The 23,811-nt window shown below is 38.5% G+C and overlaps 1 protein-coding gene and 2 non-coding genes across 4 annotated transcripts; 2 read left to right on the plus strand and 1 right to left on the minus strand.

The window, feature by feature from the left end:
* Nucleotides 1–695: 695 nt before the first annotated feature.
* LOC131313218 (protein transport protein SEC31 homolog B-like) lies at nucleotides 696–20,688 on the minus strand. Of its 2 annotated transcripts, none has more exons than XM_058341444.1 (22): nucleotides 20,139–20,688; nucleotides 18,591–18,645; nucleotides 18,376–18,498; nucleotides 17,596–17,692; nucleotides 17,470–17,506; nucleotides 17,269–17,374; nucleotides 17,108–17,165; nucleotides 15,163–15,260; nucleotides 14,549–14,668; nucleotides 13,453–13,495; nucleotides 8,943–9,052; nucleotides 8,741–8,868; nucleotides 8,089–8,641; nucleotides 7,819–7,911; nucleotides 7,111–7,296; nucleotides 6,813–7,026; nucleotides 6,397–6,509; nucleotides 6,109–6,279; nucleotides 5,728–5,853; nucleotides 5,353–5,626; nucleotides 1,566–1,804; nucleotides 696–1,193 (listed from the first exon to the last, which is right to left on the minus strand). In XM_058341444.1, exons 1-22 carry the CDS (start codon nucleotides 20,459–20,461, stop codon nucleotides 1,104–1,106), a joined length of 3,357 nt encoding a protein of 1,118 aa, XP_058197427.1. In that variant the 5' UTR covers nucleotides 20,462–20,688; the 3' UTR covers nucleotides 696–1,103. The 2 variants fall into 2 exon arrangements, with proteins under 2 accessions (XP_058197427.1, XP_058197497.1); XM_058341514.1 differs by having other exon boundaries at nucleotides 5,728–5,820; nucleotides 20,139–20,658.
* Nucleotides 4,331–4,438, plus strand: LOC131308846 (small nucleolar RNA snoR100). The gene has a single exon (XR_009194583.1). It is a non-coding gene; the product is annotated as a small nucleolar RNA snoR100 (small nucleolar RNA).
* On the plus strand, nucleotides 10,880–10,983 carry LOC131308773 (small nucleolar RNA snoR100). Its single transcript, XR_009194569.1, has one exon. It is a non-coding gene; the product is annotated as a small nucleolar RNA snoR100 (small nucleolar RNA).
* Nucleotides 20,689–23,811: the final 3,123 nt, after the last annotated feature.

Here is a 23,811-nt window from a genome sequence, read left to right on the forward strand (position 1 = left end):
CGACTAAAAACCTAAAAAAAAATTAGATTCTCCATCGGAAACAATAATGGGACGTAGAGGGTAGAGTAGGGTATTTCCCGGCCGTAAATGGAGCCAGTCCACTGGGAATCCCAAGATAGGGGAGCGCTTCTCTTTGCCCGCTTTTTATTGCACTATATATGCCCCAGGACAATTAAAAAAAACAAAAGATAATGACAACTTTGGGCATATCCCTAATACTTTGATAGGAGTATATTTTTTTCAAGCACAAATTATTTTTTGACTACTTGGTCAATGGCATTTTGTTTAACTTTGACAAATTCTCAGAGTTGCCCGAAGCCATTTCTCACCTTAACACATCACGTCCGTCGAATCAGTTGAATTATTCCGTGGAGATTTGAACCGAAAAGACTAACTCGTCAATGCGTGCAAAAGTTTAGCTTGAAAATGACGAAGTAATTCTTTAGCTGAGGTCATCCTTTGCGACATCTTGTTCTCCCATCGTTTCTGACCCCTACAGATGATTCTATCTCTAATACAGAGACCCTTGCATTGAGACAATTAACTTTCAATCTTCATGTATCTACGCCAGCAAAAAGTTTGTTGGGTATAACGACTACTGCCTGGCTTAGTAATGAGCGAGAAACCCTGCATATACTGAAAACAGATGCTACATGATGGCATTGTTGCATATCTAGAATATTGGATGTCAGCCATCATCAACAAACGCCTTATATCGAATCTTTCTCAAAATGTTCATAAGTACAATCAATGGACTAACGATTACCCAGCAGGCGAATTGTTGGAAGCTAATATAAACCAAAAACCAAACTCTATTTTCCAATTCTATGAAATGTAGATGAAAAACAAACAGCATAGTTCATCATGGCCCGAGAACTATCTTCTCTAGCTGCTTTCAAACACAGCATGAGATTGGAAGCAAAATGAGTACAGGCAGAGGTATGTAAAAGAAAGAATCCAAAACCTGCCATCACCTATCTGAAATAGAGTGAATTCTTGTATACTTGTAGAGAAAAGGATCGGTGCCATGAACTAAACCTCAACAGAAAAGAACTGCAAACTAGGGTTTTGGATGCTGGGTGGAATTTATCCTTTCAACTAACTCATCTCACATTTTGTCGAGTCTTGATCATCCGTTTGAGAGTTGCGAGCCAGAAATTGCACTCGTCCCAGTCACTGGTTGTCAGTTGCACCTGTAAGGGAGAATCAAGAAAGGATCACAAGAAAATCCTCTCCAAAAACAACAGAATAAATCAATAGATAAGTACTCCTTGCTCTTTAATCTGATCAACAAAAATATTTTCTTGTGACAATTTTTTATTTTAACAAACCAAAAATGTCTCAATTAGTTCTTGTAGACAGTTTCCAAAATCATCAAAAAAAACATGAATAAATAAGAAAATATCGACAATTTTCTAAGATTTCCAAAATTTGGAAATGGACAAACAAATTGGGATGAAGGGAGAAGCCAGGACAGGGAAACAAAAAGGAGGCACCGTGAAATTCCCCTCTAAATTGCAGTTACTTCTTCCCTGAAGAATGATTTGTGGTAGGAAAAGTGTTACCTGGATTTGGAGGGCAGTGGTGAAGTCACCATTATCCAAAGCCTGGCAGAGCTGAACAAGCTTTTCAGCAGCATTTTTGGATATGTCCCCGCTGTTGAGTTTGGCAAACAAGGCGCCTATTTTCCTTGAATTGTCTTCTATTTCCCGCTTCTTAGCAGGATTTGCACGGGAACCTCCTAGTGCTTCTGATGTCTCATTGAAAAGTCTCGTCAAAGTTGTGATAACAGACCTTTGTTGGACTGGAGCACATAATTCAGAAACCAGCAAATACTCAAGAAATATCAGGATTAACAAGATGGCTTCCAAACAAATTTAAAGCATTGCCAAGACTGACTGCCCACCATAGAAAGAAATGAAGAAAGAGAACAAAAACACTGACAATTGAGCACAAAGATGTAAAAATAACAATAAATGTCAACTTGAGGCAATATTTTACATAACGAATTTTTTAAGCAAGTAGATTGCAAATGAAGTCCTTTGCGCGAGTAATAAGACTGCTGAATTTGCCGAATAAGCTTTTAAAGGTCAGAAATCAACATTCAATGATGATTTCTGTATAAACCAAGGTGCTGGAAGACGGCAAATAAGCATGCCAGAAACAAAGCTCACACACTATGCTTATACTAGAACCGGAGAAAGAGCCATCTTTTGTGCCTAGAGTCCAGTGCCAACATCCTCCCCCACCTAGGTTTGTACATGCAAACATTAGGGGTGATTTCGGTTTGGTTCGGGGTGAAACTTCCGAAGATCGATTCGGTTCAGTCCAAATATTTCCAGGACCAATCCCGACCAGAGTTGAGTTCGGTTCGGAGTGGGATCGGTTCGGTTGGGGATTTTGGTCCGCCCAAAATATAAAATTTCCATTTAATTTAAAGTGTATATATATATATATATGTGTGTGTGTGTAAAAAATATAGTCAATCGGTTCAGTTTGGTCCGGCAAAAATTCCAGGAAACCGAGGCCGAACCGATTTCGGTTCGGTCCAGTCCCGTCTGGAAAAATTCCTCCATCACCCCGATCGAAAACCAAACTGATCGGTCGGTTTTTTCGGGTTTTGTAACACCCCTAGTAAACATCATTAAAGAAGGATAAATTTCCATCCTCCAACCAAACCAATCGTCAAGTATTACGATTCAGAATAATCGCTGATTTGCAATAACATATGAAGCACCAGAACGGGTATGGCACACCGGTACCATATGTTACGGGTACGACGATACAAAAACCTCAAAAAAACATGTAAAGGGTATGGCTGGGGTATGCCTCTAATTTATATTTACAACTACTCTAAGTGTATCATCCACACACACACACACCTCAAAACTAAAATTCAAGTTCAGCAACAAATTCAAGAGTAGTTCATGTTGATCTAGTTAATGTCAGACCTCTAGTGTTCATCTACGGTATGATACATTCTCTAATAGGTTAAGCAATATACCCAAAATTTATTTGAGAACACATGCTCTCTTATTTAAATTTGGTAGTTTTACTGATCTTTATTTACTGTCACTGTGGGGTGGTGGTTTGAGAATTCCTTCCGAGTAGATCCGAACACCTTCAACTCCTCTTCTCTAGCTAGCAAGAGCAAAAACCAATTAGCGCCGTTGGGCCAGAGTCAACCCGATGACACTCTGACGATCAAGTCAGTATGTGGAGGAGGAGAGGAAGTACTGTAGCTGTACAACTATTAGGAACGGTGTACCTTCTATAGGGTTTTTCCCCTGGCTTATATAGACGGTTTGTACTTGCTCTCCAAGTTAAGAGTGCATGGCACGCACCTGACGTCACGAGTAACTGCCTTGGTTAGTGCTGTCATGGTGACAACTGACAACCGGCCCGCACATGACCTTCATGTGCCCTAAGCATGACCCCAGAAATATCTCCAACTAACTCCCGGGTCGGGTGCACCGTCGGTCTTTGACCAACCCCCTAGATAACAGGTCGTAGGCCTCTGGTCTCACCGAACGGGTAGCTGTCGGCCAAATACCGTTTGGTCCACCTCTTCTCCTGTGGACTGGGCTGCCTGTTCTGGCAAGCCCCATACGAATTGGGTTTGGCTCAATGCTGAGTACGGGTTTGGCCCACTACAGTTACTATCGTAATTCACACCCTTCATATCTTTTATAACATTTCATAATGTAACTATGGTCTTCTTCATTCAAGGAAGTCTTACTCCACTTATTAAACTTCAAGTTTCAATAATCTATTTTTTCCTCTATGAAGTAAGAATTGAAAGGGAAAAGGCTTAATAATCCTAAGCATGTAGTACATCAAACAAAATCAAAAAAGAAAAAGGCATACCAAAGCCGTACTCATCAAAGTACCCATCATGTATCCACGGCGTATGGTATGCCATACCTGGACACCAAAACATACCCAATATGTATCTGGCTACTGGGTTCCTACTTTGCCATACCAGAGCTGTACCAGTACCCAATACTCGTACGCCAACATTTTTGAAGTACTCGTGCTTCATAGGCAATGACACAAACATCTTTATATCAAGACAAATAGATTCCTCCGACTTCCAAGCAACCAACTTCTCCATCTTCTTAATCCATTTAACTTGACATCAACCAAATTACAATACAGGTCATTTATTCTCCCAACATGGGAACCACTATCTCACTTGATCAGGAGAATCCTCTATCCATCCTTAACCAAGACTTGACTCTTCAGACTTTCAAGCTACTCAAAGTTAAGTTAGAATCATTATGAATTACTATTGTTTTCCAATGTGTTGTGCATTACTGATGCTGTAAGTAAATAAAGGAAGCAAGGTAACGAGCACAGAAATTGAATTGGGTCATTAAGACTGCCCCCTCTAATGTCTTCCTCCTTTAATTTGGGGGCATGGTTCCAGGGCATAACATCCTTGAGAATTTTGGAGGTATAGGGTGGTCGCTATTTGTGCATATATTACCAAATGTACGGTCCGTCTTTGGGCCTCGCCTGCACATACCCTGACCGAATTGGGACGGTTCTCTTATTGTTGTTGTTCAAATGAACCTAAAACTTTGAAGATATGACATATTTCAAATGCGATACACATAAGCCAAAATATATTCATGGAACAAGAGAAAGAAAAAAAAACTTTGGCCATTTTGTACAATTTTCAATACAAAATCTATGTAGGAAAACCAGTTTCCCGAATGATTGATAAGCTGACTACCTCAGCATCCAAACTCCAAAGTTCAATATCTGGATTAGGTAACAAAATCAAATAATAAACTCGGGAAGTCGTGAATGGCACTTAGGTTGGAGTCAAGACTGAATTATTGTGTTTCCCAAAAAATATATCAAATTAACTACCAGACTTTTTGAATTTTGCCAAAACAAGAATAGAAGTTCCAGCTAGACAGCTAGAAGCACACGGAAAATATTGTTCAAGTATATGCCGAAGAACTCAGTTCTGTAAGGAAGGGTGGTTTCCGAATAGTAAATTTTCTCTATCTTTTTCTTAGTATGAACCTTTAAAAAAAAAAAAAAAACTTCGTCAGTCCCAGCTCCCAAAAACCATTACCATTGAAGGGTTTCAAGACCGAAAGATGCCATCATTTTCCAATCAAAATTGGTAGGGGACCGATATATTAGAGAAAGCAATAAAGGGCCTTACCATTTCCCCTTCCTGAATTTTCAAGAAGAGTAGGCATCTGAAATTTCCATAGCTTATAAAATGTAGACAAAACTGACATCAACAACCAAGCAAAAAGGAGGACTGCAACGTGCAAAGTGCCGTGTACAATGGATAAAACTCGCAAACCCAATAACGACAAATAATATTACCAGGAACATTTGAAGTATCAACTGTCTGTACTGTAGGCGGCGGAGTTGCAGGAGCTGCAGCTGGTTGCAATTGCGCTGGCTGAGTAGGGCTGGATGGTTGCGTTGGACCCATCCCAGGTCTTTGAATTCCCGGATTCATACTCGGCATAAATCCCACAGATGCTGGGTTTGGAGCCAAAACCTTATGCCCAGGAACTTGACCTGCTTGAGATGGAATAGGGCCAAGCGAACCACCACCTTGAGGTCCGGATTGATAATTAGGGTTTCCAGTCCCCTTCAACAAATATAAACAATAAATTTTAGTACAACACAATTGAAAAACTTGAAAAGTATTTACAGAAATAAAATAAAGATAAAGAAAAACCACATATGTACCGGATACAACTGAGAACCCAACGTGGGTGCCTGGTATTGCCCCACATTTCTCAACACAGCAGGAGTTGCAGGGATGAATGGTACTACTGGAGGCTGAGTGGTAGCAGGTGACCGAGCAAAGTTCATCTGTTATAATAAAAAAATGTTACATTGGGAAAGTTAGATTACAAGAATTTAAAATGGCAGATCCAATTTCTTTCTGGATTTTAGATCTAAGACCGAATCAAGCATCAGGCAGCCAACAGACATAATGAAAGAACAACCATTTATCATTATTACAAGCAAATGTTATCAAACCAATTACAAAGTCTTGTACACACACACTGACTACGCATAAGACGAATTAATTCCTGGTGGAAATGAACTCAAAGATGTAAATACCTCGGGAACTTGAGGTGCCTGAGACGGAACAAATATTTGAGAATTTTGTGCTGGCTGATATGGGACTGGAGCACCATATCCTCCGGCGTATGAAGAACCAAATGACGGCTGGTAGTTTCCACCATAAGGACTGCCTGAAACACTTTGCTGCGATTGAGATGGTGCTGTTTCCTGCGCAAAAAAAGAAACAATAGACCATTAAGAAGTATCACTATAAGTCAAAGCAGAATATTCTACAGTTGGACAAAAGAAATAGATCCCAAACCATAAATGCATACGATTAAGCACCTGATAATAATGTCCAGAAGATTCTACTGCACCAAAACTGGAATGATCAGCACCATATGTGGTTCCAGGTTGTGACTGAGAGTTTAAAGCACTAGACTTGGGTACTTCATTCTCTGCCACACAGTGAGATAAAGTTCTCAGCTAGCAGTAAAGCTGCTGCAACATAGCCCTTACTAGTGAACAAAATTATTATCTTCATAGCATATGCATCAAAGCAACGAAATTGTCCCTTTTCTCCCTAGATTTAAGATGCTCCAATTCAGTAACTTTCAAATTTGAGGAGCTTCCAGACTTCCAGTTAGTTAGTAGGAGCTTCCAGTTAGTTTGTAGATGTCTTTCTAGATGAAGCACTTAAGGAAGAAATTAACTAAAAAAATGCCAAGTACATCCTGAAAGTATGAAGAAAAAACACAAACCAATTTCTGTTGACCGTGCGATACGATCTTGTAAGATCATAAGCTCAAGAGACAATTCGTCAGTTCCCATTAGCTTTAAGTACTCCATTGCGGTAGTTAAGATCCCTTGACTAGCCAATATTTCAGCATATTTCTCAACAAGCTTGCACAAAGAAGCGCTAAATTGCTTCTGCCCAGTTGCCAAAGCAAGGACTATAGTTTTTTCCATTAAATCCTAACAATGTAAGAAATATAAAATTAACAACTCTCAAAGCTAGAACAAATATGTTTATAAAGACATTGAAGGTAAAGAGCATACCTGAAGGTGATCAACATAGGATCTCCCTGCATACTCTGAAGTCAGACTCCGCGACCATATTTCCACTGTCTTGTCAATATTTCCAGCACATATATAACAAAGAGTCGCAGGCAGTGTATTTCCAACAGTCATGAGCCTAGAAGCAAGTGAGTCACAGAGCGAACTCCACTCCTCCCCCTGTGCAAACTGTTCATGGATGAACACTGAGATCATTGATATGAACACTTTAGTCAAAGCAAAATGAAAAGTGTAACACCATTCTCTCCTTATTTGCACCATTATAAATGATTAAGGACTGCTGGTCTTGCATAATTTCGACCAAAACTTCCACTCAAAAAGGCAAGAATTTATAAGCATTCAAGCAATCAGTCACAAAAGAATTTGGGTAATACAACCTTACACTAGGGATTTTTTAAGCTTCCTCATCCAAGCAAGAGTAACTAGTATAGTCCATCACCACACTTGAAGACAGAAACTAGGGTCACTATACATATAAAAAGCATTAACAGACTGACACAAAGGTGAATCTCCCTTCCCGAAAGGAAAAAAGGACTATTTTTATTAAAAAATTAATTAATTAATTTGCACAAGTAATAGGGAAGAAACTAATTTTCATTGCATTTGACAGTGTAAGTATCAGCTATACTATGAAATGACACTCCACTATAATATTCGCTATAATTCACCCTTCTATGTTGAGAAACTTACTGTACAGAGTAGAGCAAGTGTCTCTTTCCAGGATTTCAGGGGCCTGGTGTTGACAAGACTAGCGAGATCATTGTTGACCATTGCAGAAACAACCTGGTGAAAACCATGAAATGATCAGTAGAATCCACATAATACATTGTGAAAATCCAATATTTTCCTAGTAAATAGGATGGGTCTTACGATATACAAATTACAACAAATGTCATGACTAACAAGTGATGCAAGAAAATAATTGGTTGATGACCGCCAAGAAAACTAAGTTTTGGCTACCTTTAAGTAAGGAGAATGACTCATTTTAAGGTACTGATCACGCGTGCTCTCCCACAAGGAACCACCACCAACATGAGCAATAACTAGAGCATCAGCCATTTTCTTTGCAGCTATACAATGAGCGACTGCACCTTTGTAGTCCCCAATGACCAATGCGCATTGAATAGCATCATCAAAGGATGGGTCATCACTCTCCTCTTGTCCATCCATTTCTTGTTGCATTTCTTCCACAATGGGAACTGAACCACCAACACTAAAGCTACCCCCAGAATCCGAAACAGGTGTTTCAGCTTTAGGACTTGGAAGATTATTAAAAAAATCTTCACCATTATCATACAGGTAAGTAGTTTTATCCGCAACATATTCTTCTCTGGCTGCTACTTTATCTTCAAGACTAACACCACTTACTTCCTGAGAAAGATCATTTTCCATGGTATCATTTGTTTCCAAAGGCAGAATGAAACCAAAATGGGTTAGCAGTTTTGTCCTCGCTGTTCCATCATCTTCAAACATGACCTTCAAGAAGCCCCATGTTTCTCTGTCATCCTCAGATCTGCCCAGACATACATTATACACCAAAATTCTCATAATATTAGTCCTGTAAGAATGAAACAAAAGGAAAGGAATTCATTCCTTCTTACTGGAAACATACTCAGACTCGAGACTTTTTCTATCACATAAAAGCCTCAATGAAGATCTGTCTCTATTATGTATTGCAGCTTCAAATTCAGCGGAGCGGTGAACCAAACTGTCTTCTGCAACTAAGTTATGCACATAAACCTGGAAAGAGTGAAGGTGATGACTAAATAAGGACAAGGAAAACCAAGTAGCACAGAACTACCAATTCAGCATACCTTAGAAGCTCCAGCAGGAGAATCCATTGAGCAAAATGAAACAAGCTTGCCTCCAAAACCAAAAGACACCCCAGCTTTAGATTTGTACCATTTTGGAGCCCGCAACGGTGCTGCACAAGATGGGACAAACAATTAGAAGAAAAACAGAAAAGAAATGAGGGTAAAGATCCATAGACTGCAAATAGAATCTCATGTAAAATTCACTTTGTTCCCCTGTTGTTTTGGCCCATTTGTGGTTTCACCCCTCACCTTTGATTATGCATCACACCCTATGATTTTTTGACCAATGTGCAATGTGGAGACTGGGTATGTTTGTTAAGCCTTTCACAACTCCTTCAGGTTTAGGAATAATCAATTCATGGGGATTTCAATATCAATTGTTCATCAGCGTTTCTTTTTTCGGATCCCCAAGGACAAACGATTGATATACTTTCAAGTTTGAATCTTTTCATTTGAAATCTGCGCTCTTCTACTTCTTCATTGTTATTTACTTGTTTAATTTTATTAAATCCGAGCACCTCATAAGATTCGAAGGGCCTCTGAAGGTTTGATGCGTGGTGGACAAAGCGAAAGCGAGAATGTCAACTTGAGTGCGGGAGTTCCGCTATTCAATCCTTTTCTTTGTTCTTGTTGCTGGATATGGCTTATCACTGGCAGTGTGTTCTGGGTTCCAAACTCAACAATGCTCCAACTACCTATTTGTGGTGCAAATTTTTTTGGAATGTAGGCAGTGGTTCTGATCCATTCAATCAAAAAGGAATACAGTGCCTTTTTTGCTGGGGATTTCCTGGAAAAATTCCTCAACCCTACTTTCCAGACTCATCCATATTGTATCTATTGAACGAACTTCTAACACATGGATTCCCTTGTAAAATATTGGCACGTGTATAAACGAGGTGCTCTACGTAACTGAACTGTACCACAGGAACGCATGCTAACGGAACTTGTGAATTGACCTTAACAACCTCATCTTCTTCCGCTCACATATATACCCATTCATTGATTCACTTTTAAGTACACACATAATGTACGGATGCATGCATAAACAGAGAGTAACTACAATCTAAATTAGATCGGCTAAACTTGTATATTGACCTTAATTAGATCACTTAGTATCTAAGTAAGCTATATACTGGTACGAATTCCTGAATATTTCAACTTAGAACCCAATTTTTTAATAAAACCACAACTACAGCCACCGTACGCAACCCTATCCCTCTTCAACTCCGGCATTGTCAATCCCATACCTGCAGCATACCGTTGTACAAGTAACAATGTGTATCTCGTTGGTACCGCTTCGGATTTTATTTTTTTTATAAGTAATAAAATTTTGTTGAAAAAGCATCAAGGGAGCCGCCCATGTGCAAAAGAGAGCGAGGAATAAAAAAGGATAGGGCAAATTATAAAAGTACCTATACACCACTCTAAACTCCAAAAATATCTAACATGTCAAATAATTGATCCAATGTAGGGTTGCACTCCCTCGGCTCCCAACTAAACAAAGTAGAAATCAAAAGAGTCTTAAATTTGAACAATGTCCTACCTCCCCATAAAAATAGCTTCAATTCCTCTCTTCCAGAATCCAGATTGACCACATCAAGCACTGCGGGATCATAATTCAAAGCTTTTGTCTTCTTCTACCCACTCTAACCCCATACCATTCTCGGAAAAGCTCCACCAACCTTGCACAGAAAACCCACAACGTGCCCCACAAAACAAGAACTGCATTCCAAAGCTCCTTGGCAATCGAACAATGAATAAAAAAATGCACCACTGACTCGTCATCTCTCAAGCACATGCAACACTGATTCACGATAACCATCCAATGCCGAATAAAATTATCTATAGCAAGAATCTTATACTTAGCCACACACCAAGCCAAAAAATAAACCTTGGTTGGGGAACAAGTGCCCCAAATGTTACGTTATCTGGACTATCAATGAAGGAAGCATGAATGTGCATAAATTGAATTGGGTCTCTAGGCCTGCCCTCTTTGATGTCATTCGGCTTTGATTTGGGAGCATGGTTCCGCAGCAAAACAGGTATAGGGGGCTACTGTTTCAGTGGTATTTTGAGAGTAGCCACTTTGTGCATATTGCCAAAGGTTAGGTCTGTCTCCAATCCTCTCTCGTCCATACCCCTAATGATTGGGGACTACATGGGTTCTGTTGTTGTTGTGGTGTTGTGATCTGCTGCAAACCAAGCACTAGCACCTTCCTAGGCGCTAGGCACTAGCACCTTCCTAGTAGCCACTTTGTGCATCAGTGTTCTAAAAATCGGCCGACTAGTCCCCGCCTAGGCGCTAGGCACTAGGCGGTGGTCCAACGCCTAGATTAGGCAGCCCACTAGTCAGCGCCTAGTCCCTGCCTAGGCGTTAGGCGGCCAACTAGTTGGCGCTTAGGCGCTAGGCACTCTTTTTCTGCCTGACTAGCACCTAGCAATTTTTAGAACATTGGTCTCCATCACAAACCAAATGTTACACTTTCGGTCTCAAAGTCATCGTCCTCCTTCGCCTACCTCAAAACATGTTGATCCCGTCAAAAACCACCAAATTTCCCCTATGTGCCGATTGCCAACTTTGATGTTGCGGGGAAACCCATAACCACAACTTACTGCAACAACTCAACCCTCAATAAAACACACATATTGATTATTGCAACAAACTACCTATTATTAAAAAGGAATTCTATCAATTGGGTAATTTTCTTGTGTTGAGATTGGGGGAGCCTCAATCAAAGAGGGGGAGAGAGATATGCAGCTTCCGACCATGCCTGAAATTAAAATAATCCTTAATTTGGAAATGTGCTCCTCATATTCACTTCTGCCAATAGCAAAATCCATACTCCAACCTGGGTTTCTCTTATTCACTCTTCCAACCAGACCCCAACCCACAATCAAATCCAAATCCAAATCCTGGGTTTATGGGAGTAGTCATGACAAGGAATCAGCTGGCAGGCGATGGCTTTGTGGGGTTGGAGGTGGCGGTAGTGGAGATTGCATGCTAGTGGGTGGGGTAAGAGGGTTGGTGATGGTTGACCCAGGATATGGGTGGTGACAGGAGATGCATGAAGCTGTTGATGGTGACCAAGTCACTAGGATTACAGTAGAGGTGGTACAAGAAAGGGTAAGGAGAAGGGAGGGAGAGATTTTTGTAAGATATTTTTTATTGATTTTTTGTTTAATACAAGTGATCTTATTGTTTTTCAGTAAAACAAGTACAAAGTTGGTATTATCTGATATTTCTGCAGATGTTATGCACTTCCACTTGGTCAATTGACAATCTATTAACGGAAGGACTGAAGTGTTATGTGAAATCATCAGGTAATGCAATGCAATGAGATTTCAAAGAGTAAGGAGGGTAGCAACGTGATATAAACAGGGTAGAGGGGTGACAGAGAAATTTACACCAAAAATTATTTAACAAAGTGCACCATTTATAAGTGGCTTAAATGATAAACCTTCACCGTTACTTTAATGTACCAGCAGAATATCATAATCCTGACTTTAAGAGTAGCCTAATACGCTACAGTGGTTGCCGAAGGATAGGATATTAACCATCGAATTAGTGGTGTTGATGAATTATACTACATTTAAGCATTCCTTAAAGTATTCCAACTATTTTGAAAATTCTAGTAGTCATTTGATCAAGGACTATAGAAATATAACAAACTCTAGGGCAAAAGGAAAAGAGGACCTAATATCACTTGAATGAGTATCAAGGCCTAGGAAGCACAAACAAGGACACAGACACGGACACAAACATGACAACTCTAAGTAAATGCATACATGAACATGGCGGGTACAGGGAAAAAGTAAAATAAAAAAGATGTATTTCTAATATTTTTATACGAATTAAATAATATAATGAGCTGACATTATTAGCACACACAAAAAAATGAAACTAAAATTGGTTCTACATAATTAAGAGCAAGATATGATTCATTAAACCAGGAGTCACAGGAGACAAGTTTGTCATAATTTTCAACCCTTGAATAAAGTATTTCATGTTAGGAAGTTACAACATGCCCTGTCCACCTCTGTTTTTTTTCTTTTTTCTTTTGGTTCTACAGAAATATTGTGTCCGCCTATGTGAAACCATGCCCTGTCCCCCTTTATCAGGTGGCATGGAACAAAAATAGTCCCCTCTGTGACCTTGCCTTTCATTTGATCCTAGCCTAACCTCTAACTAGAAACATGCATGTCCCAGTGTGTCTTAGACATGTTCCTTGCTTAAATGGTACTATAAATCATTGGACATGCCACTTGATGTGTGCTACGTATTTCCTCAAGTGTCCCCGGAGTATCAGACATGGATACGGCGACCACTTAGGCGTGTTGAAGTTATATCAAACCTTGCGCCAAATAGTACATAGATGGAAACAAATCCAAGACAATGACTGTATTCCACCAGTTAAAGAGAATCTTATCACCTGATATTAAACACTGAGAAATTACAGAAATGACTGTAAGTTACGGTTGCCAGTTGCAACATATAATAAGTGCACATTACCTGAAGTAAAATTACCCTCCCCAGTACCAAATCGGCTACAACCCTGCAGGGAGAAAATAAAACCTAAACTGTTAAATATTAAACTGCCTTGACCTCATCAAGTCAACCAGACAGAACAGGGTCCTCCAAAATTGAATTGCAAAAGTGAGAAACACAAAATCCAAAAATATATAACAGAAAGTGGATTACATGAAAGCCAAATAAGGATATGCTATCATGCTGCAAGCAATGAGGCCAGCATCTGAGATCCACTCAGAAATGATAAACTAATATCTCTCCAAAAAAACCTTTGCAATGGGATACAAATAACTATATAAGAACCCAGGAGACATCACGTCATCACAAACAAAAACTGGAAACCAAGTGCTGCATTACGATAAGTCGCAATTTCATTGAAAAATAACAAAAAATTACAAACTTCCATGATCATCAGAACCAGATACGGAGTACATACTACCCACCTCTGAAGTATAAGAAGAAAAGTTAAAAGAAGACATGAACTACATATTAATCATTATCATGTGCAGCATGCAATGCCAGTAGATCAAAAGAGACGTATGAAGAAATGGTACTGGTAGAATATGATATAACGGAAAAATAAAAAAAAATGGTAGAATGCATCAATTGGAACTCTGAAGAAATAGTAGAATATTCATTTCCCCACCCATAATTTGTTATCATAATTTGTCTGTGCGATATGCATATAAAATAACCACATCAGGTTAGATGCCTATTCAATAAATAATTCCTTTAGGCATATTTAATAAGTAATTCCTTAGGCCATATACATAATATGGAAATGTGCCATGAATTCAAACGTGCAGGAACTTCCTTCGGAAATTCACGCATACATTTTTTTGAAGGTACCCATCTTTTTCAAACCATGGAACAACAAGAAAAACAGATCAAATAAGAGGATAAAAGAAACTGTGACAATGAACCAAGAGAATAAATATTACTCGTCCCAACCAGGAACCACCCCAACCAAACAGGAATTCAGTTTATGTTCACATGTTACATTTGGCATGGTAGCTCTCGTAATTAATGTTTTCCAGGCCCAAAAGTACTTTCTTGCATAAAACCCACAAGAACTTACCTCAATATTATAAATACCAATTTTTCCATCAAAAGACGACGCTGAAATAACCCCAGGTATCTTCGGATACCAGTGCACATCAAAATTCCAATTAGTTCCTGCAGGCAATTCTGTGACAATCTGCAGTGTAAAAATCAAGAAAACAAATGAGAATATCGAAAGAGGTTTCCCCAACGAAAAGCTTTTTAAGGCTGCCCAATATCCTTTCTGTTTCAAAATATTCTTACAAATACACCCAACCATTTGCCAGCAGAAATGAAAGAAAGCAGAAAACTTCAAAACACACAAATCACAGAGAGAAGACAAACAAAATAACTGTGGCACGTTCAAGTAGAGGGGCCAATTAACATATTTACCACTAGGGAAGAGGAGGGGGAAGAGCATAAAAAAATCCACTGAAAGAAAGGAGAAAAAATTTCCAGCCACCAATCACAAATAATAAACAAAACAATTGTGGCACATTGAAGTAGAGAAGACGATTCACATATTTACCAAGGGGAAATAGGAGGGGGAAAAGTTAAGAAAAAACAACTGACATATTACCGTACACAATCACCACATATTTACCATAGAATAGGGGGAAAAGTTAAAACTCAACTGACATATTACTCTACCTCTCCAGAAACAGTATCCCAGCAAACAGTGCGATTATCTTTGGCGCAGGTAAGCAAATAGGAGCTATCACTTTGACACCATGACATCGCAATTACACCTACCAAAAGATATGAAAGAAACAACATATAAAACAAACAAAACCACAAACATATTAAATGATTCTTGACCAATAAGAAAGTAAAAAGCAATAGTCCTAAAAGAAAACTTCTTAAATTTAGCATGTAAAGCTTCTGCTTAAATTTAGTTGCATTTAGCCCAAAGTATCAAGAACCCATGTCATACTACTGTAGAACATGAACCCCCATGCCAATGAAATGACATAGCATGCTACCAAGAAACATGAACAGTTCCATAACTTCACTGATTCAAAAATCTCCAAACAGTATTGAAGCTCTGCTGTTTGTTCCCTTTCTGTTCAGGTTTAAATCCATTATTGTTGCGTTGGCCCTTGACTATCATCTTGACCTTCCAAAAATTGAACACACTTTTGCACAGGTATATCCTCAATCTGATAATGATCACAAAGGCGGTGCCATAGAGGGTAGAACGGGGGGGCCATTGACTTCCAATAATAATCTTGAACACAGTTTTACAAGAAAAACAAAAAAAATCAGAGTATCCCTGCTAAAAACAAATTTTTCTTTTACCTATAGTTAAGAATTCGTTGCTATTAGTAACTCTGCCCATATTCACCCCAACCCAGAATTTTCGCCAATCTGATTGGATAGGGTATTTTTGCTAACTTAACAGCTTTTGTTGCCTCATTTGGATAAAGTTATTACTTGCGCCTTCTATTTGATGTTTAAATTTTACCAGCGGTTGTCAGTTTCAATAGAAGGGATAAAAAAACTAAAGCTAAATGCTCATGAAAAAGGTAAGAACACAAAAGGATCTGTAGGGTAACCATTTTTATTTTCATTTTCTGGCTTCACTTTCCGAATCAATGTTTTCAAAGGCGCTTGTGGGGCGCGCCTCGGGGTGTGAAAATTCGAGTGGTGAACCACAAAAGCAGTTGCCTAATTTCCTTAGGCGCAGAGAGGTGTAAGCCTCAGTCGCCTTCTACGCTCCGATTGGTGAGACGTAAGCCTCATGAGAGAAATTTTCCTAATCTAATTTTGGTAATTTCGTAATTAAAATTTCACCAAACCTTATAAATTCCTGGCGAGACAGAAGGGTTTACGACTTCCCACAGAGTTCTTTTCCAATAGAAACTGCTACAGCAGCCGATTGAGTATTCAGACGAATCAGACCTAGGATTTGGCCTATTATCCGTACTTTTTGTATTTTCAGTTATTTAATTATTTAAAAATAGAAAATCAAAAGGCTTACACCTCAACAACCCGGGGCGTACGCCTTGCCCCATGGAGGGTCAAGCGCCTCACCTTGCGCTTTCGCCTCTGAGAACTTTGTTCCACATTGCCATAAATTGGAGATGAAAGTCTGTTTGGTGCACTATTTTCATTCACAAATACTGTAAACAGATTCAAATTTATTATTGCCTAGAGCATCAGGGTCTGTTGGGCAACCATTTTATTATCACTTTTTTTGGGTGTTAACTTGAATAAAGAACCCTTTTAAGTAGACACCCACCCACCCCCCACCCCCCCCCGGCACACATGTTGATACAACATTACATTGGAAAACCTTATACCCTAGACAAGGAGGAGCCCACACTTATGCTTAGTCCAAGAAACACTATTTGACTGCAGTCCAATGTGCCACCAATAAAGACCTTATCCTCATGATATAGCTATAATTCTTCGTTCAAGATGAAAGTCGACAAAATATACTCCCTCTGTCCCCCTTTGTTTGATTGGTATTCTATTTTGGGATGTCCTAAATGAAGTTGATGATAAGGTATAAGATTCATACCTTTTGTTTGCGTGGTGTAAATCTTATACCTTATCAGTGATTTGAAGATAAAGCAGTCTTTGGGTGACATACCTTTAGTGTGACCCGCAAACTCCCTGACCGGTAACATAGTATTCCGCATATCCCAAAGCTGCAAAAAAATTATAAAGTAAATAACAAGAGAAGCACAGTCTAAACAAAACATACATTGCTCCTAGAATAACAAATAAATCAACACTGTAAAGAGCCATTACCCTCAAAGAAGGTGAACTATCATCATCTGAAGCAACAATAAGCTGGGTGGCCAAATCAGGATGCCACTGCAAAACTGAGCACCGTCTTTTATATGGATCTGGAAAGCTGCCACATGAAATGTAGTGTCAGTAACTGAAAACATAAAATTAAGGTTGAAAATTTACAATTATCACAGACGTTGAATTCTTGAAGCTATTTACCTAAGAGCTGGCTTTTGCCTCTTCAGGTCCCAAACCACTGGAACAACAGAAAATATATTCCTTATTCCCAGAAATAAATAAATATCTAGGTATCTCCTTATAATCATCAGTAATTTCTTTCCTTACCAGTTGTCCCATTATATGAAGTTGATGCCAATATATGCTGAACCTTGCTGTTCCAGGATAAATATGAAATTTCCCCTTGAGTAGCAGATCCACTACCCTACATAAAGGCCTCATAAACTGTGTCAGCTGCAATGAGAGAAATTGGAACAAAGAAGCAGATAACATTTAGATAGAGACGAAGGGGTGTTCTTATATATCTCCTATCCAGCTGTTCAATTCTGATCAGACATCTAAATGTTATCCAAAACGTGGGTTTTGTGGACTTGTGTCAACTTTTTATGGCAATTGGCAAAAGTTTGAAGAAAATAATTTGAAGGCGAACGACTAAAATTGAAATAACGTGTATGCACCTATTAATCTTGTCTCCTTTACAGTAGTGGAAAGAATCAATAGAAGGGTTGAGAATTTATGTGTAACTTCCTGCAAATTTTGGTGAATGCTGGAAAGGAATGCCTGGAATGTAGTTCAAGACAGAACAAGATTACCAAACCTGGCAAACCAAGACGGATTAACCTTTCCTAAAACCCCATGGTAATCTCACATTGGTGGACTCGAAAAGGAGAGGCAGACCCCTAATTTTCAAGAACCGTTTAAAGTATAACCCCTTCATTTGTTATTTCAAGCAAAATAAGGGTTGTTAGGAAATAGTAATAAAATAAAAAATAAAAAATCGTGGCCCTTCGTTATCAATTTACCGTGGAGTTTGCATCATGAGAAGCAGAGTCATTGACCAAACAGATTACGTTCATGCACGTAGATTTAGAAACATTTCGCACACACCTTGAGAGGAGGAAAATGAGTGGGTTCTGATGGTTTTGCAATATCCCATATACAGATTTCACCTTCATCAGCCCCAGATGCAAGATGGTTAGGTGTAAGAGCATTAAATTCCAGACCACGAACCTGGAAAAGAGATTAGCAACCAACTCATTCCCAGCTCAAAAGCACAAGAAAAAAAAAGAAGCAATCACAAAATACTAAACTGAGAAACTTACAGGCCCTCTATGCCTGGAAAGCTGTGTTACAAGAGCATTCTCACTTGCCTCAGAACTGAAGGGGAACATATAAATACAAATACATGAATCCAAGGTTCAAGGAAGCAAGAACTACGGATGATTATCTTCTATATAATATGCTAAAGCACTAATTTGAAAAGAAAGATGTAGAACATCCATTTGGTATGATTCATCAAGAACCCGTTACACCAAAATATATATATATATATATATATATATATATATATATATATATATATATATATATTTTGCAATGTTGCATTAAAATTGATATATTCGTCGTGAACAATGTTCAGGTTTTGACTTGAGTTTTCAGCTGTCAGCATGCAATGCACCCCTTGGTTGCTAGTATCCAGAGAGCCAAACAGAATATACCAATTTCAACACAGAGCAGAAACATCCTAAAAGAGGGCATGAATCAAATAAAGAGGCAGATTTTCTGAGCACAGAAGTTGGTTTGATATATTTATGTATGTGCACGTCAGAACAACACATCCAGGATCTCTCCCTGAAATTTCATGAATTAGTGAATGCTAACAAATGTTGTTCAAGACTTCAAGGTAGGAGCAAAATCCAATGACCTAATTTGAAAAGTACAACGGCAAAGAGGATACAAAGTTTGACAAAGCAAAATGGATTTGCTACGACCATCATATGGACAGTGGTCATTGTGACAACACATTTCCACATATTCCTATACTCCTACAAATTTAAACACCTTTCTTACACCTATACAGAGGAAATCTTTAATCTCCACCTAATTCGGATGTTGATAGCATTGCCAATAAAATTTATTGTACCAGAGGATATAACCACCTCCAAAACAATTGTTGAACTTTATTTTTCAAAAAAAAATCTGCTGAACTTTGCTTTTCATGTTCAGTTGCATAATTAAAAAGCCCTCAACTAAGCCAACCAAAAACAATCCAATCAGGAATGGACGCAGGATTTCAAAGTTGGGTGGACGAATATTGGAAAAAAATTGTACCATATAATATGAAAGGCATTACTAGTGTTGATGACACAAGTTCTTAACAAAAAAATGTTGAACTATATTTTCAATCAACATATTTTAGAACTAATATATCGGTATCTACAATGGTAATTGCATACAATCTTATAGTACAACTCTATCCATTACAAAAGATAACGTACTGCCAAAAACAACTTTATTTTCCCCAGAACTTTTGGTTGGGCGGGTGCTTGTTTGTTAAAATAATGACGGGCGGACAAAGTTATCCAATTTAGAAACCGAAAAGAATATGAGTACATACATAAATGTACAGTCATAGATACGGATTTTGGACCCGGGTCCCAAAAAAACTATTTGAGCCACTCATTTTGAAATCCGTATAAGCGCTGTATGTACATTTACGTATGTACCTATAGCAGCTCTGTTTCGAAAAATCTACTATAGTACGGTTGCCCGGGCTCATCCGCTCCTTGAATCCAATTCAACCGATTCAATTCATCAACTAACAATTACAAAACGAAATCCACATAATCAACCGAAACACAATTGCGTACCGGATCAGAGCCTGAGGGTTCCAAAGGCCAATGTTGCCATCAACCAGACCACCAGCGATGAGACCGAGAGAGAGGTCCTCGGAGCCGGGCGAGGACGGGTTCCGCCCCCACGACAACCGGTTGAACCGCTCGGAGCTGGTCGACTCGCCGACCACGGGGAGCTCGTGGCCGTCCGACTGGAAGTCGAGCTTGAAGATCTCGAGGCTCGCCGAGGAGCTGAAGGACAGATCCACCGCGCCGGCCATCGTCCCCGCCGCCATGTAAGTCCCGTCCGGCGCGAACGCGGCCGATGCCGATCTGTTCACGGACTTTATGCACGCCATCGCTATGTGTGTAACTTCGAAACGGACACAACTTAGATGCACATAGAGAGAGAGAGAGAGAGAGAGAGAGAGAGAAGTGTAGCGGGTGGAAATTGGGGATCTGGAGAATGGAGGAAGAGATCAGAAGCACAAGGCGGTGGTGATCTTCTTTCTCTTCTGTTACTTCAGTTTTGTTTCTACTTTTATTTATTTTGCGTTTCTTTATGAGGGTTTTTGATGCCTGGCTTGATCTAAAAACCAAGCAGTTCCGATTGTCAAATCATAACCAGCTCAGCAATTTACATTACAAGTTACCTTCACGGCTTCACCCAAGCGGCCAAGCCACACCCGACTGACCCGAGACGAGGTTGAATTGCAATTGATTTTGTTGCCCTTCGTTAAAAAGGGTAAACTTTACCGTTTCTCATGTTCATCAATATTCTAAAAGTCGTTATGCGCTAATTGGGTGGTCGGTCACCTTCGAGTAATCGAATTAATCAATGTATATTAATTAGTAATCGGCGATTAATCGTTAGTCTGACCTAATTGCATAGGCCCCGCCAAACGATGCATATTAATTAGTAATCGGCGATTAATCGTTAGTCTGACATAATCGCATAAGCCCCGCGAAATGATTAATCGCCGATTAATTTTTTATTTTAGAACATTGATATTGGTTGAAATGATATATGTCCGGCTCTTAAAGTACACTTTTTGATAAGCATGACATCACTTTGTGGTTAGATACACATCATTTTAACCAATAAAAAATGAGGATAATATTCACATTCTTTTAAGGAATGTGAACAAAATTAAATTTGAATAAAATTGCTCATATCAAGACTTCGAATTGTTTTTATGAATTGGTTTGTTAAGAGGTCACACACAAAAAAAAATAAAAAAATCATTTGTCGCTTTTACATTTTTGTAATTCAATGCAGTTTTCGTCACGCTGATAAATTTTACGAACTCTAATACGCATTTTAAATATCTTTTCTCGATTGTTCCAAAGAGCAAATTAAAATTTTGTAACTCCAACCCACCATTGTTACACTCAAATTGTTTTGAATGTCAGATTCAACTCGCTTACAGATATAAATATATATGTATGTGTGAATCATCTCGCATTCTTACATGTACTCCCTAATTAGTTAAACAAAGTTTGAATAGTAAATTGAAAGTTGTGGTCCGGATAAAAAAATATTAAATTGAAGTCGATCAGAAATACGTCGGTGAACGATAAAGCATTTGTATACTTCCCTCTAGAGTAATATACTCTCAATTTTTCCAAACTAGTAAGTTATAGGAAATTATTTTATTTTTTATTTTATTTGGTCTTATTCAGCTTATTTAGCATCACAATAGTAGGTAAGGTACGAGTGTCAAGTGCCTCTTGGTTAGCTTAGAATCAACCAAGTTCGCGTAGGAGACATGCTGAGATCGAAATTGACCATAGATACTTGGGCTGAGTTTAAGAAACAACCCTACCTTGAGAATGTGGCTTATTAAGCAGGGGTGTCAAATGGACGAATTTGAGTCAAATTGGATAAATTGTAAGTGGGTTGAGTCTTTAATGGGTCATTAACTCAATTAGAGCCCATTCCAGAACACCTTCTTAAAAAATAAGTACTTATTTTACATTTTCAAACTCAAAAATAATATAAATGAAAAATAATTTTTTGATTTTTTTTGCACCGTATAAAAGATCTCATTAAGATCTTTCAAACAAGATCCATATTGCATATTTTTAGATTTCATTAAGCCTATTATTTTTTAGCTTGAAATTGCCTTCTTAAAAAATAAGTACTTAAAACCCGTTCCGGAACGGGGCCTTAGCACCCATTAGTTATGAGGTCAATGACCCATATCCGACCCGACCTATTTATTCAAAATTAAACCCGACCTACCCGTTAGCACAATTACATATATATTAAATTTCAAACTTTTGTGACTTATTAATCCGTCTCGTCAAGAAGAATCGAAAAAGTAAAAAATTATGATCGAAACTCATAAATTTTTTCATAAAGACAAGAATAAGTTTTTTTTTTTTTTGTCTTATTGACTTATTTTTGTCTTCATTATAAAAATTATAAGTTTCGATCAAATTTTTTCACTTTTTCTGATTCTTCTCGTCGAAACGAATCAATAAGTCACAAAATTTTGATGCAAAACAAAAAAAATGCAAAAAAAGATTTGAACAAAGACAAAAAAATAAGTCTCTTAACTTTTTAATCCAAACCTTATGCGGGACTAAATACCACAAGAAACATAATCATGGCGGAGCCGTGAATACCCACAATTTCACCAGTCCATTCGCGCAATCAATGGATGAAATGTGTTTTCAATTTTGACCGGTCAAAAATAATTGTTACCGGTCACAATTGATTTTTAATTCAGACCGTCCAAAATATTTTTAGACGTGAGTGATTTAGCACAAAAGAATTGAATAAACGCTAGAGAGAGAGACCTCCTTCCCATGGAAGAATCTTTTCATTCCATTGATGGACAATGGAGTACGTAAAAGCCATGGATCCCGTTGGGGCAGACGACTCACATTCTGTCGTTCAGCTCTATTTTTTTGGTGGGTTACTTTCATGACCTATTGAGTCATTTAAGTTGACCCAATTGATGCTCAATTAAGATCCAACTAATAATGAATTAGTTGGATTTGGATCCATTCTTACCCAACTAATAAATAGATTGGGTTGTGTCTATTTTTTAATTGATGTGTATGAATTTATTAATGGATCTGAGTTCAATTTGCCACATTTACTATCAAGCAAGGAACACATGAAAAAGCTAAAGCATACATCGGCCAATTTGGGATTATATGAAAGAATTCTCTACACGTAATGCTAGAAAAATCCCGAATATGACCAATGTGAAAGAATTCTATATACTTATTACTCTCTAAAAGCTGAGTTGGTTATTTTGAGATAGGAAGTAGAGAGGCAGAAACATGGGTTCCAGGATTGGAAACAAAGTTTGATTACGCAAAGGTGGAGAATGTGGAGCTCAATGTGAACTACAAGTTCGCTTCTCGGTAGCTTTTTCCTAATGCTAGGCGAATTCTGCATGGATTTTATGATTGTAACGTGCAATGATGGGATCAGGGGGGTCTAGTGGCGGCGACCGCCACGACAAGAATTTTAGAAAATACAATTATTATATGTAAAAAAAAATTTATATCCAACTTATATAGTCTCGCCACCACTAAATTTTTTTAGTATACATTTCGCCACTGCTAGGGTAAAATCCTGGTTCCGTCCTTGGTAACGTGTGCGTCCGATGAAGATCACGATGAGTTGAGTGTTGAGGAATTTGATTATTGCTATGAACTCATGGAACAAGATCTTGACTTTCGTCCAGTA

This window comes from Rhododendron vialii, chromosome 1a (assembly GCF_030253575.1).
Source record: "Rhododendron vialii isolate Sample 1 chromosome 1a, ASM3025357v1".
NCBI classification, from domain to species: domain Eukaryota; kingdom Viridiplantae; phylum Streptophyta; class Magnoliopsida; order Ericales; family Ericaceae; genus Rhododendron; species Rhododendron vialii.

Coding starts and splice junctions, on each gene's coding strand:
- LOC131313218 (XM_058341444.1), bottom strand. CDS start 20,461: ATGGCGTGCATAAAGTCCGTGAACAGATCGGCATCGGCCGCGTTCGCG. Junction 17,693..18,375: donor CTCATTTTCCTCCTCTCAAG/GTGTGTGCGAAA, acceptor GCCTTTATGTAG/GGTAGTGGATCTGCTACTCA. Junction 14,669..15,162: donor GGGATACTGTTTCTGGAGAG/GTAGAGTAATAT, acceptor TTTACACTGCAG/ATTGTCACAGAATTGCCTGC.